Here is a 25,006-nt window from a genome sequence, read left to right as displayed (position 1 = left end):
GCTTAAGTACAAAATATCTAATTCTAGGGTTTTTTGGATGTTTTATAAGTTAAATATTAAGATTCTTTGTCTTCTTTTACAGTTTTTTTTCTCCTTCTTTTAATCCTGAATGTGTTAAATATTTTAAACATGACTGAAGTAAACTGCACATTTCAGAAAGATGTGGTCAAATTCAAATTACAATTAATCTCTTCATTCTTTGTCAGAAGTTGAATTACACCCTTTCTACAAGCTCCTTGTATGAGTGTGTGCCTTCTTTTTACCCTGATGGAGACACATGGAAGAAGTGAATGTAAGAAAAGATGAAAGCAGGCCTATGGCTTACCCTTGCTCTTTGTAGCAATGCAAGAGATCACTTTTTCTCTGCTGGGCGTGACATTTTGAGGATAATCCTGGAACACAGCAGTGGTAATGATGAAGCAACATTGTCCTAAGGTTGTACTCAACATAAAAAATCAGTGAGTAGATAGCTGGCAATGTAATTCAGGAATCTTAGCTGCTATTTGATCATTCTCTGTATTGAATCATTTTGCCAATAGCAATACATGATCACTGCACTGGGATGGCCAGTGGAAGCTGAGTCTTATCATATGGCTATATAACATTTTTATAGGTTTTGTTCTTTTTCTGGTGGATAGGAAGCTCCAATTTGAAGTATATTCATTTCAGGTGCCAACACAGTACTTTCAACTAACAGATTTGATTTCTACATGAAGTGATACCGAGAGGAAATGATGGTCATTACGTAGTTTGTACTGCAGTTCACCTTGGTTTTATATAACATGGTTCTGTTGAAGTTAATGTCAAAACTCCTGCTGACTTCACTTGTGCCAATAAGCCAACCTTAGTATTTTGTAGTGGTGGCTCTAACTTTTTTTTTAGCTAGTAGGTTTCTTAACAGAAAATTTTGTAGCAGACTTCTGTGCTTTTGTGCACATATGCATGTATAACACAGAGGAGGTTTAAGAGAACAGTATCGTACAAAAAAAGAACAATATAAGTTACTCATTTTCAAGATAACACTAATAAGACAAGAATATTTAGTTGTTATACACTGGAAAACAGAAAACATTGACCGCTACCTTGTAAAGGACCCTATAACTTTCTCTGATGTGCCCCTAGCCATGCTCAGCAAGAATTGCCACGTGTTCCTGTGAGCACATGGACAGCCTGTGAAACCCCCACTGAGGACTACTGTGCAGGCACACCAATGCACAAGAACTTGCATTCTCTGTAACACCTTTAAGCATTGATTAAAAAAAAGTATCTACTGAAACTCTCACAATCTGAAATTACAACACGCAGCAAGTTTCCATAGATACTTTTCTACTTTTTTTTTAATAGTACTAAAATGCATTGAAGAGTCTCAAGCCAGTTTTTCAAGACAGACACTTAACGTTTCAAAAGAAAAGAAAATACCAGTGATGCAAAGTTCAAATGAAGACCACATTACTGTACTCTTGGAGAAAATCTCTTAGTTACAGTTTGTTACAACTCCTGGACTCCTACATAAGCTACAATCTCAGTCAATGAATTGGGAAAGTTTGACCTCACAGAATTGAACCAGAAAATAATTTTATTCTTATCTTTTAAAGTAGAAAAATATTTTATGAATTTTGAAAGATAATTCACAACATTTTTAAATGAGAAGAAGAAGAGGATGAAAAAGAGGATGAAGTGTACTCTAAAACCACAGACCTGAAGTACTGTTTTATTTTTACTGTATAGAACTGCATTCTATATATCCCATGAAAATTTGGTGCTCATTGCTTCTTGAATGACTTTAATCTAAGCCAATGATACCTTCACAGGATGTGGTAAACGGAAAAAAATTGACACTGGAAAGCCTTTATGTGGACCTACTGATACCACAATTCAAGGACTAAAAATGACAGGCAGCATTAGCAGTTTTGGTTCCTAGAGTAGCTCTGGCAAGTCTTAAAATTACTTGCAGCTATTGCAAGCAGCTTGTTTTCTCCAAGCACATCTAAATCTTTTCATGGATCCAGTAATGAGATGATACACATCAGGAACTCCCTGAAGACATGGAGTAAACAAACGTATTGTATTTTTCTCTTCTTCTGAAAAAGCGTTTAGTTATCCATATGATTATCCAGACCCAAAGGTATAAGGCATATACTTAGCAGAAGCAGCATTCTTGAAAGAACAGTCTACTGAATACAGCCACCTTAGCATGTTCAATACAACGGTTTTTTTGGTTAATGTTGGTAAAACCGTGAATTGCTTAATGCTTCACTATTGCAGATGTGCTAGTTTCAGAATAATGCTTGCCCTTTAAATATCAGATCGCAGATAGTTGGGCCTGCAGATAGCTGTCTAATGGTGCAATGATTTTGCCTTGTTTTGAAACCTGAATTGTTTATAGTTTGGTTTTCAAAAGAGGGAGAAAGGGAGGATCAAGGGCTTCTTCCAATTTTTTTTTCTTAACAGAGTGCTCTTTAATTTGGTTTGCTTTCCAAGGAGCTATTTTCCAACAAAAAAGAAAGCATTCTGCTTTTAATAAGCCATGCACGATAGTGTGGTAAGCTGTTCACAGAACATTGGCTAACTGCCGTGTAAACATGTTCTGTGAGAAAGCAGCGTTTTACATGGAGAAAAAAATCCTTGTAAAGCGTTAGCTGGTTTATATGCTTTCATTCCGACAAAGAAAACCACCCCTTTTCAAAGCCCTCTCAGAGTGTGTAACCATACTGTCTCAATTCCCAAATCCACAGTAAGGAAAAGTTTTTACTTCTGTTTTGTTGCAGACATCCTATTTCTATTATATTTCACATTGAATGATCTAAATTTCCTTCTCCTAAGGCAACCAGGCTTAGGAGGCAGAACATCACTGCTTCACTCCTCATAGTGGAGCGCATGGCCTTCAGTTTGGTTGACAGTCAGGTTTTCACTTATCTTCTCCCTATAACTAGTTCTGCTGAATTAATCACTTTGTTAGCTCTTGCCTCTGTAAAGCTCTCATAGGAGTTTAATTCCAAAGATTTCTTGTGAAAAACATAGTCAAAGATTAATGCCTAAATATTTATTCTCAGAAGTTCACAGTGAACAGTTAAAGAAAAATAAGCAGGATACCGAGTTCAGGATGTTTTCTTCATTTGTTCTGCAGACAATCATAAAAAAAGACAGCAGCAGGAGTGTCTAGCAGAAGCTGTAAAAATAGCATGTATTTTGACTAGCTAGAAAACCAGGGAGCTGTTTTAGTTGTTAGAACTGCTTTACATAAAGAGACGATAAATACCTGAAGGGTAAGAGTGTATGGAAACCAAATCCCATTGCTTAGTACCTAGGAATGGTTAAAAAAGCAAACTAAGCAAACAAAAGTGGAAAGGTATAAATAGATAGAAAGGCTGCATCAACAAACATGATGAATGTCATCCTCGAGAAGTTGGTGACAAAACCTTGGCCTTTTCTTCCTGTTCATCTGATTTTACAAGAACAACAAAACCAATAACAAAACAAAATGAGTTAAAATTTGTAAACATCTCCAGCGCTGAAAATAGAAACTCGCTATGTATGAGAAAGACAAAGAAACTCATGGAAGATTAAGTCACAGAACTGACTTTTGTATTTTATTCTGAAAAAAGGTCAGTGTACGGCTCATTTTTTATATCTGTACCAGTGTGATTTCGATACTGGAAGCCTAGTTTGTTTGAAACCTTTCTCTCGCACCAAGCCTTTCAGCAGTATGTATGTGCCTTGGACACACCACCACAAATAATTAATTGTTAGAAGAAAGTTTTGGTCCAAAAGAGAGTGGTGATCATTCACAGAGCAAAAACCAAGTTCAAAAAGGATAGAAACTTTGAAAGGCTGGGAAATCAGTACTGCCTCCTTGAATTTATGGAAGCTTTCTTAAAAAACAGATGCTTGTTTTGTACAGCTCAGATTTTTCTGAGGATGGATAAATTCCTTTGACGATGAATGGGTAGGAGTGAATACAGGCAGTAACGAATGTATGATCTAATGTAAACAACAGACTGCACAGATTGTGTCTAGGTACGAAAGAAAAAGCAGAGAAAATGGGAACCATAATGAAGTTGGCTGAGGGGAGAAAGAAGCTGAACATATTGACAGGTAGAAGATTGGCGTGTCATAGGAATTTCTTTGAAAAAATTCCCCAGAATCTTTATACTGATGAAGCAACACTTATTAACAGATCATTGCAGGGAAGATAATTACTAATGGGGATATTACAGATATCCTCAGCATCATTGGGAGTGCAGCAAAAGCCTTGTTCTCTGGGGAAGCAACCATTTGCATCTTTGTCTTTTAAGAGCAAAGATTAACTACAGAAACTTGTTAGGATACATTAAAACCTGGGAGAGCCACACTTTTGACATGTGCCCATGATTAATGGAGAATGTCTGCTTTCACATAGACCACGCCATTTTTTCCTCTGAGCATGCTTTTTGCTCCACAGTGGTGAATAAGGGGCTACATTTCCTTTAGAGCCAGTCCAGGAAGAAGCTGGGAACCTCTGTAAAGGCCATATAAGATTCTTGCCACCCAGCTTTAGCAAACTGAAAGTGCCTGAAGCTAGGCACCTGCTCTCTTATGAACATAAATACAGAAGTTAGGAACTCTGTTTTTTTCTGCTAAAGACTGAGAGAGAAACATCTTTGAATGTTGACTTTGGTGCTTCTTTCTTTTCATTAAAAATAGAGCATGTAACCTGGAGCAGGATCCCAACCTAGGATGATTTCAGATTTCAACATCTGATGATTTCTGACTTCAGTAATGTAAAAGCACCCAGACTATTAAACGTCTATGAAACGTGGGATCCTATTTCTATAAAGTAGAGGTTCCTCTCTTTTAACTTGATCTATTGAAGGCCAGGCATTTTGCTTGAATTAGTTGTCTAGCTCCCTAATTAACAGAAAAAGAATGCACCTAACTTGGATGGGATTAAACATTTTCTGGAGTGTGGCTATGACTACATGAGAAATAGAGATGACTAGCTTAGATCATGTCTAACTTTTTACATAGCTAACAAGATAACATGAATTGTATCCTTTGACATTTTAGAAAATCCTATCTTAATCTTCTAGAGAAAAATTGGAATTTTCTAAAATGTCAAAGGATACGATTCATATTATGCCAAGAAAAAGATCCTCAGTCTTCTAGATAATTTTTTTTCTTGGCATATACTTGTTCAAAAACTTGATGATAGCTGCTTTTAAAATTATGAGTGTCTGATAAACTACAAAAACATTAAAATCTAGTGTTACACCCCCAGAGTGCTAATGATCTATTTTCTTCCATGTATGTCAGAAGATGTGCTGTTGCTTTTTTCTCAAAAATAACCGCATTTTTTAAAGTTCACAAAGTTTTTAATTCTTTGGTGATTTTTTTTACACTGATCAAAAACTTGAAATTAATTGCTCTAAGTTAGATATGAAAAACAGGTACTGAAAATATTTTCTACCTGCATCAAAATAATAATTGCATAATCAACAACTGATTGCACATGAATTTAAAATCAAGAGTACAAACTGTGCTTCTCTCTAGCTTAAAAAACCAAATACTACAGCAATCACAGAAAGGAAGATTTATATTTGCTCTGGAGCTGTAAGTTTGAGTTGTCTGGCACGTGCATGCTGCTTTTGTTTAATAAAGACTCCAACCCTACAAGAAACTGTGCTCAGGACCCTCCTAAAATCACCTCCTATGCTGATCAGAATCCTGCAACACCGAAAAAATACATTATTCTACTTAATATGAATCTCTGCTTTGAATCTTCTACTTGAATTCATTTTACTGTAGAGAAAGAACGTAGAAGGACTTAGCACAATTTCCCTGGAGACTAATTTGCTCTGTCTTGACTAGCTTTAACAAACCTTTTACACATGCATTCTTGTATGAAGGGGCAGCACTATTACATTCATTTTTAGACTATTTGTGCCAGAAATGTCTTGAACAATGTTTACAAAATATCTGAAAACACATGAAAACATACTGTCTCTTTTGATGGTAGGAGGTCAAAAGTCTCAACATAAATCAGGAATTTCCTAACTTGAGTACTGAGTAATGAAGAAACAAAAGTAAATGCTCGGTGAGATATAAAAGTGTGTTAACTGGTCTATTTCCCTGACAACAAAACTAGAAAAAGCAGGGTAGATTTTAAGACCCAAAGGACTAAAACCTAAAATGAATTTTTTGATTATTCTGAAAGACCTCTGTACCCTGCTGCTGTAGTTCGGGACAATCAGCTGCTAGTGGAGCCTAGTATAACCCTCTTCTCTCCTGAAATAAAATAAAATTAAATTAAAAGAAGTACTATGGAAATAAATTCCATGCTAGTTCTCCCATTTTTGAGTTCCTGATGAACTGTGCTTCTGCTACAATTGTCCTTTCTTATCATAGAAAAGTACCTGATGGTTTTGTTTTCTGCTTTCACTTCTAATGAAGTTCAGTCAAAAAGATCACCGTTTGTTGAACCGCCTTTTTTTTGGAAAGCTTCTAAGCTGACCCTGAACCACTGATGTCAAAATGAGCTGTTCAGACATTAACAGTCAGGAAAAAACATGAATTTATCACACAAAAAAGACAGCAGTACGGGCAAAGAGAATATCTTTATCTCTGAGCTTCTTTGCTTATTAAAAAAAGTCTCTGCTTTCAACATCAAGGAGTTAACAGTAAGATTTTAAAAAGACAAAATGTGTGTGTGCATACAATACACACACACATATAAATATATTTATACCTCTGCAGCCTCCTGCATATGCTGCTTTGACACAGAGTCAGGGAAAACAATCTTGCATACGTTCCATGGTGTGAAGCAGAACTAGAGGGAAAGGAGCTTGTACAACTGACAAGTGTCTTCACTGGTGAGAGTGAGAACTTCATTAAATTAGAAGAATAATGTCCCTACTGCATCCTGTGCTGACTCCTCCAAGAATTTCTGTTGCTAGGTAATAACATATGCATTGACAAAATATTTTTAGTAATGAATACTATCTATACTCATGTTGTAAGTGGGCAGAAGCGAGCATAGACAGCACATGTGATGACTGGACAGAAACTGGATATTCCTTTGAAGCACTAGGACTTATGCGAGATTTCACTAATTTAAAGTGAATGGATATTCAAGACTGACTTGGGAGACCTAAGCACTAGAAGAGACTTTGTTCTATTCCTAGCTGTACTGGGAATTTATGTATGAACCCAGACATGTCAGTTTTTCCAGCATCAATTCCCCAGTTGTAAAATAGGGACACAACAGTCTTGTTTGATATGAGCCATAAGAGAAAGCCTCCAAAGTTAATGAGGCAAGCTGGGGTTGCTGTCATGAGCACAAGGCAAACCAAAATCATTTTACATTGTAATACTCTGAAAACTGTGTTTTAACAGGGGAATTCTAAGAGACAGGATTACAGAAGTATGTTTACAAACCCAAGGGAGTTAGGCTACTGCTTACAGTCAAAGGCACCTGAGATTATCTTTCTCTTCGTTCCCACATGCAAATACAGTAAAACGGCTACATACTTTCCCAGCTTTGGCAATCTCTGAGGCTGCAAGCTACATCTAAGTCACCAGCCCTTATAAGATTCTTTTCCCGTTAATTTAAAAGCAAAACAAAGTACTTCCTTTTGTTCTTTATTTCCTGATTTTGAATGCCTTCTCATTTTCTTACCAAGGAAAAAGCGAAATAGTCTTCCCCTACTCAAATTCTCACACTTTCCATGATTTCATATGACTCTATCATAGTCATATCCTCAGTAATCTCATTTACAAGCTGAGGATCATCGTCATTATCCTTTTCTGTGTCTTTTCTAGGTTTACTATGTCTTATTTTTAAAAAGGAATTGACCTCACCTGCACATAATATTGAGACATAGATGCATCATAGAGGTATATGGTAGAATAGTAATGTTTTTACTTTTGTTTAATAACTTTCTAATCATTTTTAACATTGTGTTTGCACTCTCTTTGGGTAAGCACTGAACTGACATGATAGGGCATACCTACAATGGCTCAAAAATCTTCCTGGACTGATGATAAGTTATTTAAAGTCTATATTTATCTATCCAGCTCGGATTCTTCTCTATGTGCATTTACTGACATTACATTTCATCTGATATTTTACTGCCCAGACATAAAATATTGGAAGTACTTCACAGTCAGTTTTAATTTTCCTGACCTTATTTATTTTGCATCATCAGCAAACTCTGTCACCTCACTATTCACCCCATTTTCTAGATAATTTATGAATACTGAGTGGTACAGGTCCCAGACAAGATCACCATAGAACTCTACCGGTGCCTTTCCTCTGTTATGAAATCATTTCTTCCAATATTTTGTTTCCTGTCTTTTAGTCATTATTCCACATGAGAATCTTCCCATCTTGCAACAGCTTAGAAGGGATCCACTTTACATGGTACAAGAGAAGCTGGGATTATGTGCTACACTTGAGAAATAAGCAGAGTCACACATTGCTGCAAGCTACAAACTATGCTGTAGATGAAGGAAGAATGACTTATATAGCTTGGACAGGTTGAGGATAAACTCATGGTTGGCTTCACATTTTCTTATAGCCACCCTATGGACAAAAAGGTAGCTCTCTAAATTAAACTGCCCTCCACAGATATTTATTTCTCTTCAGTGACTAGAGAAGGAAACCTGCATATATATTTTAGATTGCATATATAACTTTGTGATGCATTTGTGATGAGGGGTGAATTTGACTGAGGTGTTTAAAATTCTGTAAAGTTTAAGTATTTTCAATGCACCATTTCATTGGCCGTGAAAGCCGTTTAAGGGAGCAGATATCAAAAGAGTAAAGTGTAAGCCCGAAACTGAGTAATCAGCAAAGTAAATGTGAGTTTCACTGCAAGGAATGAGGCTAAGCGAATCCCAGAAGTTTATAAAATTCAGGTAGGAAACTGAAAAACTGTCATAAGAAAAAAAAGTCATGTTAAGAAGGGCATATAAAACTACAAAAAATTGTATGCACACACGATTTTATACAAATATCAGAAGTCTAAAGTACACCATGGGTGAACTAGAAATCCTGTTACTAAAGAAAAATATGTTGACACAAAAGGCAACTTGGTAGAAGAAACAAAAGGCAACTTAGAAACTTGGTAGAAGAAACTTAAGCAGGAGGACCCTACAAAATCAGAAAGATACTGCAGAATCAGGTGACAGATTATACAGATTGATGGCACACTGCATCAGAAAAAGATTAGTGCTATTTTTTCGAGAAAACTTGCAGTCACAAAAGTAAATAAGGTAACTGTTTGCACAAACAGCACAGATTCTTTCTGTAGTGAAACTGCATGCCTAACTGGAGGTTTTCCTGCATAAAACTCTGTGAGGTTTAGATAGTAATTACAATGTGCTAAGTAATATTAAAGGTGTGAGGACAAACAGTAGTAATAACGGGAAGCCTTCGTTTACCTTTATGCAGGTGTAGGAATGGATGGAAGAAAGAAGTGACTTCTTGAATCATCTAGTCTGAGAACACATAAGCGGAGAAGCAGCTCATGATTTAGTATTGAGTAAGACCTAGTTCATAGCGTAACTACAAAAGACCTACTGCGTAACAGTGATCAAACTGCTCTAAAATTCAGATTTTTTTAATGTGAAGAAAATAAAATCATCTACTACGGTGAAAAGGGGGCTTATATAACAGCATAAGGCTGTTGAAAAGAACTGCCTTATGATTAAAAGGAGCAGCAAAATGAGAGAAACTGCAGTGGTGGGGTATGCAGTCAGCTTAAATATACTGTTTTAGAGGCAAAGAATACATCTGCCACCTACTGAAACACTTCAAGAAGGCCAAAAAGACCAGCTTTGTCAAAGGGAGTGCAAATAAGGCTTTTAAAAATAAATGGATGTAATTCAGAATGGGAATTCATATGCTAAACAAAGAATACAGAAAAGAGCATGACTCTAGCAATATTTACATAAAACAAGGCAGATCACAAAATTCTGAGCGACTACTTGCTAAAGAAATAAAATCTAACAAGAAAACTTTTAAAAACATACAGAAAGCAGCAAGATTGCCAGACAGCCCTGGAAGAGCAACAGGATATTATTGGTGTTCAGAAAAATAAAACCAAAACAGAAAAGCAAAATGAACTGTGTCCACTGCAGAGAAGTTCAAAGACGACCCTAAACTGTACGGCAGATTAATTCGGAACGAAAGTGTCTGGAGAGAAGCTTTTGGAACATAACTGACACAATGGTAATTTCTTACTATCCAAGACCAGATGAGAGTCATTCAAGACTTCAGCAGAAACATGTAGCAATGCTGACATACTAACCCTGGTGAATAAGCTGTCACCTAAATTAACTCAGTAAGAGTAAGAGGAAGGGAAGTGGCAAATGTGATGTTAACTTCAAAAGGGGTTTCCGGAGGGAGCGTAGGATACTAAAAAATAATCAGTCTGACTTCATATTTAGGCAAATTTATAGAAATGTAATAAAAATGGAATTAGAAAATATGTGGAAAATATAATGGGGAAAAGTTAATAACAGCTTTGGTAGAGGAAGGTCATGCCTCATAATCGGTCAGAGTTCTTTGAAGGATTCAAACAACATACGGATTATAATGATTCAACTCATGCAACACAGCTGAATCTCAAAAAAGAAAAATCCAAAGTCTAAAAGGCTTTTAAAGAAATCCTTTCAGTTTCTTTTGCACTCTGGCGCAACAGGAAACGGTCAGAAGACAGGAATGCAAAAGAAGGAAACAAAGACTGTAGCTGATAGATTTCTTCTACCTAAGATCTCTACCACCTGCATAACTGATGCACTAAAAATCACTGATGAGGACAGAGCTGGAAGATGAACAGGATCAACCTCTTACCTACAAGTTAAGCAGCACACTCAGGGTCAGTTTCAATTGTTACAGAGGATCAAATTTTTAGATTTACTGTACAGACAGTTGGCGACTATGAGCTATAGTACAACCCCTTTTTGTTTGACTTGAACTATCAAGGCAGACATAGCCTCTTCGAGACATGTGGTAGAGGATAGGAAATGTATTACGAATGAATCAGGGAGCTGTAAGAACACAAAGCATAATCCTGTTTTTAGGTCAATTAAATGGTGTCCTGGAAAAATAAGTTCTATTCCTCACTGTGCCTGGGTTCCTATGTGACGCTAACCAAATCACTTAAATCAAACTTTTAACAAGTTTTGTGTTTGTTCTAGGTACTTATGAAGGGCATCATAAAGAATTTAGCAAGGAGATTAATAGTTTTGTGTTTATAGCAAAGCTTGAATACTGTGTAGTAAATGCAACACAGGGTTCACACACTGTACAATACAGAGAAAAAATATTGACTAGCTGCATATTAAAGTGAACTCTATGCACTCTTTGCACGAAATGAGGCCAGACTTAACGAAATAATATTATGTAATGATCTAATTAAAAACTGAATCATGGTGCATATCCTTAACTAAATTTGCACAGGCAAATTTAATTCTAACTTACTAACTTCAAATTGCTTTATTTCACATCCTTAGACATAATCACCCATTCATTTAATGCATTTTTTGCTTTGATTTTTTCATTTTTTAAACACATTTGCTGAACCAACATCAATACCAACGTTTACATATCACTTTACCTTTTGGAGTACTATGGAAATATTAACCAATTAGTCCTATCTCAATAATTTGAAAGATAAGTATTCTTATTTTGGTTATCAAAATCAAGAAAAGGTATTAAGATATAATTAAGAAGGACATATCCCAGAAGGAATTATTAGTTAAGTGCCTTTTGGAGAATAGAAATACTTTTGAGAGCATTGCTGTTTCACCATTTTAATGGATCAATCTTTTAAATTAACGATTTGAATGATTTGATTCATCCCCTGGAACACCATTCAGCTTTTATAGATGTTAAAAATTTTCCTCTGCAATGATACAGATCTATTTCTTTACAGAAATGGTCTTGATTAAAAGACAACAATTATCTCACAATCATCCTTCATCTTATAGCACATTTTTATTGGAGAATTCAAAACATCACTGATTTAAAAATTCCTCCTGGTTTATCTTCTGGGATAAGAGACAACCAATAACACAGTATAACTGTGTACAGTCACTATCAGCATTGAGCCAGTGATACCATCACATTTATCCCCCAGGAAACCTTTTCTGAATGAGTTCCTTAATCAGTTCTACAATCGTTCCATATGATTCAGTTCCAAGAACCAACTTCTTACCTGTTTTCACCATAAGTATTTTTAAAACAAGCAACACTTTATATAACATTAATTAGTTTGGATAAAATATCAGAAGGGAACATTCAACAGCGCTGAGTAATGGTCTCTGAAGAGAGGCTGCTGTCTAAAATCCAGAGAAACTTTTCAAAAACATAAATACAGGTGAACCAGTGTCATGTTTTCAAAAGCCGTTTAGCTACCTTGGACATGTCTATATGTTGTATTGGTGTGCAATGCATATACCATCAAGCCAGAGTCAACCAAACTAGTATGTCCATGTGGCAAAGTGCAGTCCTCTTGTACCAGCCTGGGTTATGGAAACAGACTAGCAGTGTAAGCACGGTGCTCTTCTGCATGGTAGCTAGAGGGCCTGGACATGTAGGCAGCTGTTTTACTTTGGCCCAGCACCACATTTACATAGTTATACTGCTTCCAGTCTCAGAGCTATGCAGTTTAAGGACATACATATATATTTATTAAATTTATGTCTTTTACTTGTGTATGCTCTAGTTCTCATTCTCTACTCTGAGTGCCTGCTATAATGGAAACAGGTTTCCTACAAGGCTAACCAGATTTCAGGCTCATGCAGTGGCACAGTGCAAGTACTGGCTTCTCATCATTGCTTTTTGTCCACCAGCTCCAGCAGTGTGCTTTCAAAACACAAAGTCCTACTACTGCCATTCCATGAACAAAAGTGTAGAATTTTGGTTTGGTTTAATTGAAGAAAGTAAGTTTCTCTGAAAAGCCACAGGATTTCAAATCTTATGCACTTCACCTCAGAAAGCTGATTTTTGCTACTAACTCATGTAGACATTTCACTGTAAGATTATCAGTATGATATGGGGCTGCAGACGCCACATCTGAGTCATTTTGATTCAGATCATTTTATTTCTTAAGACTGATGAAAAAATGAATAAACTTGATTTGGTTTACTTAATTTGCAAGCTCAAGACTGTCTTACAGAATCAATTATAAGATCTCTCTCACTTCACATATGTGAGCTGATTAATTGAACCCAGTATTTTTATTTCTTTGGGCCAGAAAAAGCCTGCCCTTTTAACTTATTTCAGATTTGCAATTCAGTACTGATCTATGATGCTGAAATAGGAAAAGCAATATTGAATTCCATAAGGAAGATCTTAAAATATCTATATAATGTTATTACTTGTTAGTGCCTTGAAGCAAGAGAAGATTGGGAGGCAATATTAGTCTGACACATTCCATGTATTCAGTGACAATATGTGAAACATAAAATCTCTAAATCCACAATTAACATTCTTAGACCAATGAGAAACATGTAGAAAAGTAGTGCACATAATATAACTGTAATGAATCTATAACACATCACTTTAGTTTTGAGACTGAAAGTAATACAAAAAGAGAAAATATGTTAGAGGTAGTTTGGCACATTAGCTCCAACATAATAATTCAATACAAAATAACTAAACTATCTGGGGGATTATTTTTCAGAAAGTGAAAAAAACATAGTTCTACACTAATTGCTGATGGAAAGAGGAACAAAAACAACAAATGATGAGTGAAAGAAGGCTATAAGCCAAATATTAAAAAAGAAGTTCCCACACATTAAGATCTCAATTTACTATCTTGTGCAAGAAATGGGTAAGTGTTGAGGATTTTCCTCTTCTCTGCAGAGATTAAATCACATATGTGTATTTATGTAACACACACAGATTCCTCCCTTTCTGGTGGTTTGCCCACAGGATCAGGATGGCTAACATGAGCTCCTGAGTCCCATTTGTCTTATGCAACTGTCATTCTGGGGTTCAAGCATGAGACAAGGGCTTCTAGGTAATCTGCATTCTCAAATCTGGAGTGTAAACAGAGCGAGTTAACTTTGCCTAGTGTCCTTAGGACTCAGCTAGCACATTCAGTACAGCCCCCTTTACCTCAGGGTAAAGGACCCTTGCCAGTATACTCCCTTACGGTAGGTCTACTGCGTGCTGTCCATATCTCATGGCTCATGGCATTTTACTATGTGGTGCCTAGGGTCAGGAAGATTGTCTGCTTTGCTCTAAGTCAGAGACTTTTAATTAATTTTACTTATGAGAGGCTATGGGAGCTACATGCTACAAAAGGTTACTCTCAACAGAAGAGGGTCTGTGGTGCTTCACATCCTACACAGGACAGATACGGCGAAGGAGGAACAATGCACTTCTACATGCTTTTCATGCTACTGTGTAAACACAGACCTGTAACTACTTAGGCTGTAGTACAACAGTCACATGATAGGGCCTTCCTGAATATGAAAATAGGCTGAACACTTTGTTTGCCAATAAGTAGATTACTTAGCAGTTATTTTTGAATTATTTTCATTACGTGACTATCTAAACTGACTTACACTGAACATTTAATCCAATTTCTAAATCTCTTTTGTAATCTCTCAATTTCTAGCTAACACAGTGTGACATTCAGCTATCTAGCAAAGAACTGCCAATCTCTTCAACATTTAGTGTTTTAATCATCTTGTCTCCTTACAAGAACACCAGTACAGTCATACTTTACTGAAAACATTTTCAAGCACAATAGAAAATATGTACTTACTTGTTTAAGTTTCTTCAGATCTTCATCGAGTTCCAAGTTGTCCAAAATAACAGCAACAAACAAGCTGAGCAGAATCTACAAAACAATTTTAAATTATTTTTAAAGCTTGCTTGATTTTTCTTACGAAGTGCTATTAACTGCCATGGAAAAAATACAGGCCTCTGCTGTAAGCAGGAGCCTTGCCTTTGATATCTGTTGAACTAACATTGCATGCTACTACATGCCCGAGAGCCATTTTGTGAGTAATAAATTGTTTTTAGCCTACCACACAATAGGAATTAAAAAAAATGCAGTTATAGGTTTCATGACCAATGCATTATGTATGCTTAACACTATATCCATCAAAATGTATTTCACAGGAAAAGGAAATTAAATTCATCAGAGATATAAAAACATGAAACAGAGCAGAATCCTAAAATAGCTCTTAAGGCTAAGTTACTTAGCAATTAAGGCATGAATTTTTAGCACAGAGGCCACCTGACACCAATTTACTTTATGGACTTGCTTCATGCTCAGAGTGCCTCTGTGCAGAGTAGCTAATTTTACTTTAAAGAAAAGTAAACTACCTCACTATTTGAGTGCATCAAGAGCCACAGTGTAGGAGACAGACACGGAGTAGCTAACGCACTGCACACTCACAGCTTCATTTACTATACATTAAATTTTGTGTAGATATAGCTTTAGGAGGAAGAATTTCAGAAAAAAAATATGTGTACAAGAAAGTTATTATATTTTCCTTGTGTAGAGGTATTGTCCAGAGCCAAATAAGTTGAAAATGTGATTGATATAGCTGAGAGGGAGATAGAACTAGGAAAACTAGGATGCAGGCAAGGGAGGATACTGCCACTCAGTAAGTATATCTGCTTACATCTTAAAGCAGCAAACGTGTACATACTTTGTTTTACAGCTGTAACTAACTGCCAAGGTTTTAGTCTCTGGGGACCAAGGCACATCAGAGATGCAGTTTGACAAGAACAATGCCTAAAACAAAGACCATACCCTGCAGTAGATATCCTGAGTGAAGCTATCAGTGGAAGTCCTTCATCCTCCCTTGTAACAAATACTTTGGCAGTACAAAAGATACTACCAAAGTGATATAAGCACCCAGCACCTTTCCCGCATTCCTGGTTATTCAAATATGCTTGCAAATCTGATCCAATTTGACTTAAGCAAATAAATGTTGTTTTCTAAATTAACAGAGGCAAATATCTACAAACATATTGAGCTCCTATAGGTAAGCACCAATTTCCTGCAGATATCAATAGGAATTTCAGCTCTTTTATAAGAGTTACAAGACTAAGTATTCCTGTGGTATTGCACCACTGAGCGACAGTTGTCCAAATCCTAACTGATTTTCAACCAGAGCAGACATAATATCAGTTCACCACTGCTGTAAGTGAAATGTAAGTTTATATGTCATTTAGAAACACTGGAAAATTATTCTACACCCATATAGAAGATGAAATTTAAACAGCTTAGCACACCAGACAGAGTCTGGAACTTATCTGTTCAAATGCAGATGTCTACATCTGAACCGGGTGTCTGGATCTCATTTTAGAGCAGGATTCATTTTCTCTCCATCAACTATGAAGGTAAAGAAGATGAAGAAAGGACTCTCACCCATGCATTTGTAAAATGTCAGTCTTCAGAAAAAGGAATGTTCTTTTAGGAGGAAACTGCCTTTAGCAATATTTAAAAATATTTCTGCCGCTTTTAGAAGATACAGTAAATATTTCATGTACCTAAACAGCACCTCACGCACATTTCAGTGATCTGACTACTATGAACTGTGAAAGTTAAGATGGCCCTCAGAAAGGTAAAGCAAGATAGAATTTTGACAAAATACAAACTCCTTGGCACAAAGCAATTGTATCACTAATCGCTGGTGAACAGTTTTGCTATCATTTTATTAGCATTTTAGAATTTTTAAATTTTCTTCTTCAGATACATTATACAGTCTGTGATTCTCTATTACCTGCAACTCAGAGCACATTAGCTAAGGAAGTATTGTTCCATGCTAAAAGGAAATATAGTACTCATTAAATATATCACCACTTACAACCTTGCTGCTTTGACCACATCTATGTATCGAGACACATCAAGACTTTCCTTAACTCTCTTTTCACATCAACAAGAACCATAGAGCAGTTACCACAAAAGGACAGTTAAACCTAAACTTATTATTTGTTTAACTTCCTGCACTGCCATCTCCGTTAATAACAGTCTTCACTTCCAACAGAGGCTTTGTTTTTCGAGCTTCAACTTTTCTTCGCCTTCTATTGTGAAACCTATTCATTTCTTTCCAACGCTCAACAGTCTCTTTTGCCAAATGCCTGCAATTATCACTTCTCAGTTCTAATCCTCCCCCTTCTTCCGGCTGATGAAAGTTATTCCTTCATTTGACTTCATTCTTGTTATTCACTTACTGCTGTTTATTCTTAGATCTCTTCTTCTTGGTATCAGTAGCAGCCCATGCTCCTTCACCAATTTCATGTTATTTTCTTTTTTTAAGCTTCTTTTGCCTTCCGACAACTCTGTCCTACAGAGCTTTTTCTTTCCAGAGTCTGAGAAAAATCTCGAAACTGAAGCAAACGATTTCATATGGACAGGTAGCTCTGCAAAGTTATATTAGCAAAGTTTCTTCATACAAGTACAATTTGCATGAATGAGAAGAAATAGACGCACCTATGAAACAAAGCAAGGCCCATGTAATTAAAAGAGCATTCCTTGGAAAAGGACTGAGGATGCTGTACAGAGCCTCAGCTGTATTTTGCCTCAGCTCCCGGCAAAATAAGTGGGTTAAGTGAACAGAGAAATCCTATGCGACTCTTTCAAAACAGAGTTGTTACATGAGAAAAAAATGGATTCCACTTCAAACAAAGTTCTTTGCGAAGTATCAGAAAAACAGCAGCAAGATTCTCTAACCAGAAAGAGTTTTCAAATCCATGACCAAAATCCACTTTCTTTTTGCTTTCCATCCCCACTTCCCAGGAGCTTTAAAGATCTTTTTAGAGTTAAAAATCGCTATTATAGACCCTGAGGAATCTTCTGATCCTTGCCACAAGAGTAAGAGTCCTACATATCTGTTGATACATATATTCATTCAGCTTATTTTTTAAACTTGACTAGCAGCTCTAAGAGAACCAAATGCCCTTTTATTAAGCAGTCAGGATTTCAGCCCATGTGAAGGAGCCTGCTGCGTTCACAATTACACTCTGACCATTTGGTCATTGCAAGTGAAGCAGGACATATAATGAAGTAAAAAAGGAAGCTGGGGGCAGGTAGAGACTGTATAAACAGAGTTGGTACCTTACATAAGTAGCCAACACAGCAAAGAAAGAAAAAGGAATGAAGAAAATGGAAATATGAACAAGTGCATCCAAACACTATACTGAATGCAAAATACAAAATGAGCAAAAGTAGAGGAGAACTAGGAATAGCTAAAATGATCATTCCCCTAATTGTGGCATTTTCTCTGAATTTGGTATTTGAAATACATACAGTAACAAGCCCTAATTGATGTAAGATTTCTAAAAAGATGCTTTCCTTACCATTTGCTCTATAGAAAAATGTAATCATCCCATTTGAAATGCATACAGGAAAAATATTTTTTTCAGCTATAATCCCCATTTCCATGTACATGCAGGAACTGCTTTAGTAATCCTCATTCTTTTGTTGCTTGATATGCTACAGCATATATTTCCCATGTGTTGATTTTGCATCAGACAACAGGAAAGCAGTGATTTCTAATTAAGAGTTTGCACCCTGAGGCTTTACACTTCTGACTTCAATTACAGCTGCAAACAGAATGCAATGGAGATTGAGAGGATCATTCTACATGATAAATAAAAGCACTTATTTCACTCTGCAATCATCAGAGCCATGACGGAATAAGGTAGTTAACAAATACAGTACCAGTTTAACAGTACTACTTGGATCTTACGAAGATCCCAGACTTGAACAAAGGCTCACCACCTTATGTTACGTGGCTGAAGACTAAATTGTACCACATCAAGGAATTAATCCTAAGGCCCTCTATGCTGAAAATGAGCACAATTAGACTTAACCAACTAAGTAACATAAGTAATGCAAGACCTATGACAGTAATTCAAAGCAAAGAAAAGTACAGCACATTTGCAAGTCAAAACTTACCAGAGTAGCAAAAAGATGATAAAGTATAAAGTAAATAGCAACTACTGGTGCCCACATATGTCCTACAGCATTCAGTGTCTGATCCATGACATCTACCCATCCTTCCTGTGTAAGAATCTGAAACATTGACATGAATGCCTGCAAGAAATAGATTCATAAATTATATTAAAATGGTTTCACAGATACAAGCCTCAAGTTGATTTAACAGTGCAGAAGACTTTTTTTTTAACTGAAAAGAGAAGGTAAATGGAGTTCTATTTGTAAAGCCAGGTGAAATGTTATTTTCAGAGCAAGAGGAGAAATAAAAAGCTTAACCTTTGACTGAATTGTAATATTCTGCAACTTGCAAACACAGTCCTAGCTCCATTAGCCCGTATGAAGTGCTCTCTAGTTTCCTCCAGAGCTGATAAAATAGGAGAAATATCTTGAGCATTCCAGCTTATTGCTTTGAGTGTTATACTGTACTGCTATTATGCTTATTCTTAAGTGTTATCTCTCTATAAATGTGCCTAAAACTAAGTGTAATAATTAAATGAGACCATATATTTATATTATTTTAATAGCAAAAGCATTCTAGGCATCTCACAAGTGAGACTAAGCAAAAAAAGCATGGCCTCAGTTCTTTCATTTGTTTCATTCAGTAAGATTATTCCACGATAGGTTAGGTATCATTCTTTGTGGAAGTGTTTCTGTAACATTTTCAAATCCCTTCAGACCACGAGTGCCTGTTAAAAATAGAGGGGATAAAGAAAATGTTTCAATCCATTGTCTTTCGAGATGGACAATATATGAACCCAGATGAACCCTGAAGCCTAGATATTCTGGGCCTTTTAAAACCCAAACCTGCACTTGAGCCACGTAAAGCGGAAGAAGGCTATATCCCATCTATTGCCATTTTTTAAAATAATATTCCCCAAATGTTACCCATTTATGAAGCAGACCAATGGTGAGTATCCATTCACCCAGTCTGAATGCTGGAGATGATAGTTTTCAGGTCATACAATCTGGAAACAGGCTCAGAGGGGATGAAAATGGGTGAGGCCAAAGGCTGTACCTGCAACCTAAGCCCTCCTAATGAGCTCTCTGGGGAAAGGTGAAACAGCTGCACTTTACAGAATGGTTGTTCATGGAACTGGGAATCACCAAGAAGAAGAAAGAGCCCAGGTCAGGAATAGAATTCATCTGATCAAATGCAGCCACAACCATTACAGACGTTGGCATTTGAGCTACTCACTCAAAGCTTACTTTATATAAATTTTTGAGAGATATAAGCACTTTTGTCTAATCCCAACATAAACTTCTAAAACGGGTCAGACGAATCACCCTCTGTCTACACCTCTTCACTGACATCTCAAAACACATAGATGTAGAGGTTTACATGGTAAGTGGCTAAAGGTCGGTGAAGTTAATGCCACCTAAAAGGCTACAGCACAGATCAGAATTGAACTCAGTATGACATATGTGTGAGCTAGACATAAATGACTCTGCTCTGCCTTAGTCACAGAAGTTTGACTCTGGTATCTAAGTGGTGTGCAGATCTTGACAGCTCTAATACTTCAGCTATGGCCAAACTGTTGCACAAGTTTTCTTGCTTTTGCTGGATATCAAAAATGAATTTCTTTCCAGATAGCAAGGATCAGAGCTGATATCTTACTGAAGTTTAAAATCTACCAAAAAAGTGTTGAAAACCGAAGTAAGATGTCAACAATGCAGCTTTCTGCTAATATGATTCCTCCAATTCAAAATGTTGATGCACGTTGTAGTGATGAAGAGCTATTATATCTATGCTCAGTGTGGCTGACACCCCAAGCAACACCCCCAAGCAACCCCAAGCAAATGAACACAATAATGCCCCTGGCATAAACAGTAGAGAACCATTCTTGTTACACCTAGAAAGAAACAGCACCTTTCGGAAAGCCCTTCACATCAACTTATCCTAAGCCCAAATACATGCTGGAAAAGCCAAAAACATGTAGACTGGTTTATGCCCTTGTCGAACAATAACATAGTTTCTAGTTCATTTTCGAATCTGCTGGCATCAATAAGACTGCGTAGCTTCAAGTTAATATTTCTAATGTCAACTACAGACGCACAGTTTTCTTGAATTCCCTATCAAGTTTGCTGAATTCTTCACATTAAACAATGTTTTCTCTAAGCAGGTCTTCCTGGTGCAAACAGGACTCTTAAGACTAAATCCACACTGTAAGTAGTATGCTGCTGAGGGCTAATTTACTCTATAGCAGACTGGCCACATGCATGCTATACGGCACGTGGTCCTGACCTCCTCCAGGCCCTATGTGGTGTTCCTGTGGCTTTAATACATCATTGTTATTTGGTGAGGGGACGTTGGTGCCAGCCATCTGAAATCATGGGAAAGATGTGGCACAGCTCACCACACTACTGTTTCTGTATCAAGAAATCAAGGGGGTGTGCTGCATGCATAAAATTTGAAAGGAGGCCCTGCGAGCAGAGCACTTGCTGGGATGGTGTAGGAGGGTGGGTAAGGCGGGGACAAGGAAAACTGGCACAGTTTTGCTGTCCACATTACCTTTTTGTAGTGCCCAGCTGGAGAGAACCATTGCCCTATTTGTGCTCTGGGGTCGTCTCGGAGAGAGTTTGCTGGAGCCAGGAAGAAAGTTAATGACTAAGCAGCTTCAGCATCTGGAGGCCAGTGCTCGAGCTCAATGTCTGGCCTCATTCACTGAGCATTGGAAAGCATCCTAGCACTGAAGCTTTTTCTTCTCTATACATTATAACTAGCACAAATTTTAAGATAATAAAAATTGGGTCACGATGTCTCTATATGATGTCCAGAGGAAGAACTGTGCATTTGTATTGTCCCTGGGGGCTCCCACACACTTAGCTATTATAAACTTGGCAAATAATTTTCCTGATGGATCTCACAGAAAAAAAAAAACAAACAAAGACAGAATACAGCTCAGTTTCTTTTTACTGTTATGTTCTGTAGCACTCCGAAGCAGACAGAAGTGTAAGCACTCTGTTAGACTAAGACCAAGGGGTTTGAGTAAGACAGAGCTATTTTTACAGTTGCTTTTCAGAATGAAATAACACTGATGAAATTTTCAGAGATGATTAAGTTTACAAGTCGAAATCATTCACAAGGAGCGAAGCTAAGGTGTACATGAAACAGATCAAAGCAATCAAGAGATCATACACAGTGGAGGATGAAGTTAAGTGTAGGACTTAAATTTCTGTATCAGCAACATCTTGACCAAATGTAATGTACTGACTTTTCCTTTGAACATACAGATCCCACAGAGAACAAAGGCTACTGTAAACCAGAAGCAGCCCCAAATGGACAAAACTGCTCACAACTACCTTCCTGTAAATCCTTTATGTTCGCTGAAATCTTCTCCATCTCTTGTGTTTGGATGAAAGTCCAAACATGGACGCTGGAATTTGCACAGTACCATTCACTTGCATGTTCAAGGTAAAAAGATAACTCCAATACCATGTTGTGAACCCTTCATTACAACAAGCAGTATGTTAACTTAGAAAAGACACTCTTCTAGCATAAGAAAAATCTAATCTTCCATCTAAAACAGTTGTCCACAATGCATATAGTTAATAGAATATCATTTTAATACAATTTAAATATCTTCTTATGCTATTAAAGTTATTTATACCACAAAACATTAGTTTTAAGAAAATAATAAGGCAATATATAATGAGTCTGTGTTTTGCACCCAGCCACCTCCTTCAGAGCAAGATATTTTTAGCTGAAAGGTACACTTCCCACTGTTTATTTTAAAATGAATTTGAAATGCAACCATCTAGCTGACAGAATCAACATCTGTGAAGATGAGACTTAAAGATTTATGCAAATGGGGAATTTCTGAATTAATTTATGTTATAGAAAAGACTGTCAATTTCTTTGAGTATTTATGCCCTATTACTTAATTAGCTGTTTTGATGATGAAAGTCAAATTTGTTTTTTTTAAGTGGATGATCAGCAAATGTTCAATTAAATGTACCAGCAGGAGTGAAAATTCTGATATTTTGGCCATCCATTACAGAGGTGGTGCCACATAAATTATTACAGGAGCAGTTTGGAAACTTTCACTTGTAATGTACTTGATTCATAACTGGTGCTTGCCCATAAAATATTATGGGCAAAATCCTGAAGGCCTTACTCATGGATGCAGTACTACAATAATTTCATGGGGAATAAACAGGAAGAACTAGAAATCTGTGTGCGGTCGCAGAACTGTGACCTCAGTGCAGTTACAGAGACATGGTGGGATAGTTCACATGACTGGGATGCTGTCATGGATGGCTATGTGCTTTTTAGGAAAGACAGGCCAGGAAGGCGAGGTGGTGGAGTTGCTCTTTATGTGAGGGAGCAACTAGAATGTATGGAGCTCTGCCTCGGGGTGGATGAAGAGCAAGTTGAGAGCCTATGGGTAAGGATGAAAGGGCAGGCTAACATGGGTGACACTGTTGTGGGGGTTTACTGCAGGCCACCTGACCAGGAGGAAGTCATCGATGAGGCCTTCTACCGACAGCTGGAAGTAGCCTCACGATCACAGGCCCTGGTTCTCCTGGGAGACTTCAACCACCCTGACATCTGTTGGCAAGACAGCACAGCTAGGCACAAACAGTCAAAGAGGTTCCTGCAAAGCATTGATGATAACTTCTTGACACAGGCGGTGGAGATGCCAACGAGAGGTGCATTGCTAGACCTTGTACTAACAAACAAAGAAGGTCTAGTTGGAGATGTGAAGGTTGGGGGCAGCCTTGGCTGCAGTGACCATGAGATGGTGGAGTTCAGGATCCTACGAGGAGGGAGCAGGGCAATGAGTAGGATCGCAACGCTGGACTTGAGGAGAGCTAACTTTGGCCTCTTCAGGGACCTACTTGCAGGAATCGCATGGGGTAGGGCCCTAGAAGGAAGAGGGGTCCAAGAAAGCTGGTTAATATTCAAGCATCGCTTCCTCCAGACTCAACATCGGTGCATCCCTCTGAGGAAGAAGTCCAGCAAAGCAGGCAGGAGACCTGCATGGAGGAGCAAGGAACTCCTGGCAAAACTCCAGCAGAAGAAGGAAGTCTGCAGAATGTGGAAAAGGGGACAGGCCACTTGGGAGGAATACGGGGACGTAGTCAGAGTGTGCAGGGATGCGACAAGGAAGGCTAAGGCCCATTTGGAGTTAAATCTGGCAAGGGATGTCAAGGACAACAAGAAGGGCTTCTTCAAATACATCAATAGCACAAGGAAGACTAGGGAAAATGTGGGCCCGCTGCTGAATGGGGCGGGTGTCCTGGTGACGAAGGATACAGAGAAGGCAGAGTTATTGAATGCCGCCTTTGCTTCAGTCCTTACTGCTAAGGCCAGTCCTCAGGAATTCCAGACTCTGGGGACAAGAGAGGAAGGCTGGAGAAAGGAAGACTCTCCCTTGGTGGAAGAGGATCAGGTTAGAGATCTTTTGTCTGAACTTGACATCCGTAAATCCATGGGCCCCGATGGGATGCAGCCATGAGTGCTGAGGCACCTGGTGGATGTTATCGCTAGGCCACTCTCCATCATCTTGGAAAGGTCCTGGAGATCAGGAGAGGTGCCTGAGGACTGGAAGAAAGCCAATGTCACGCCAGTCTTCAAAAAGGGCAAGAAGGAGGAGCCAGGAAACTACAGGCCTGTCAGCCTCCCCTCCATGCCTGGAAAGGTGATGGAACAGCTCCTCCTGGAGGTCCTCACTAAGCATCTGGAGGACAAGAAGGTGATCAGGAGTAGTCAGCATGGATTCACCAAAGGGAAAGCATGCTTGACCAATCTGATAGCCTTCCATGACGGAATGACTGGCTGGGGAGATGAGGGTAGAGCAGTGGATGTTGTCTACCTGGCCTTCAGCAAGGCTTTGGACACTGTCTCCCATCACATCCTCCTAGGTAAGCTCAGGAAGTGTGGGCTAGATGAGTGGACAGTGAGGTGGATTGAGAACTGGCTGAAAGGCAGAGCTCAGAGGGTTGTGGTCAGTGGTGCAGAGTCCAGTTGGAGGTCTGTAGTTAGCAGTGTCCCGCAGGGGTCAATACTGGGTCCAGTCCTCTTCAAATTATTCATCAGTGACCTGGAGGAA

At 37.9% G+C, this 25,006-nt stretch overlaps 1 protein-coding gene across 6 annotated transcripts in view; it reads right to left on the bottom strand.

Moving 5' to 3' along the window:
* NALCN (sodium leak channel, non-selective) overlaps positions 1-25,006 on the bottom strand; it is a 241,937-nt gene that overhangs the window by 77,753 nt on the left and 139,178 nt on the right. For all 6 annotated transcript variants that reach the window (XM_068927818.1, XM_068927834.1, XM_068927848.1 and 3 more), the window contains 2 exons: positions 18,915-19,052; positions 14,763-14,837 (listed from right to left, as the gene is read on the bottom strand). In XM_068927818.1, coding sequence (XP_068783919.1) covers positions 14,763-14,837; positions 18,915-19,052 — 213 coding nt within the window. The remainder of the gene's footprint in view (positions 1-14,762; positions 14,838-18,914; positions 19,053-25,006) is intronic.

This window comes from Struthio camelus, chromosome 1 (genome assembly GCF_040807025.1).
Source record: "Struthio camelus isolate bStrCam1 chromosome 1, bStrCam1.hap1, whole genome shotgun sequence".
In the NCBI taxonomy this organism is placed as follows: domain Eukaryota; kingdom Metazoa; phylum Chordata; class Aves; order Struthioniformes; family Struthionidae; genus Struthio; species Struthio camelus.
The sequence above is the reverse complement of the archived record's forward strand: the minus strand, read 5'-3'. Positions and strand labels throughout refer to the sequence as shown.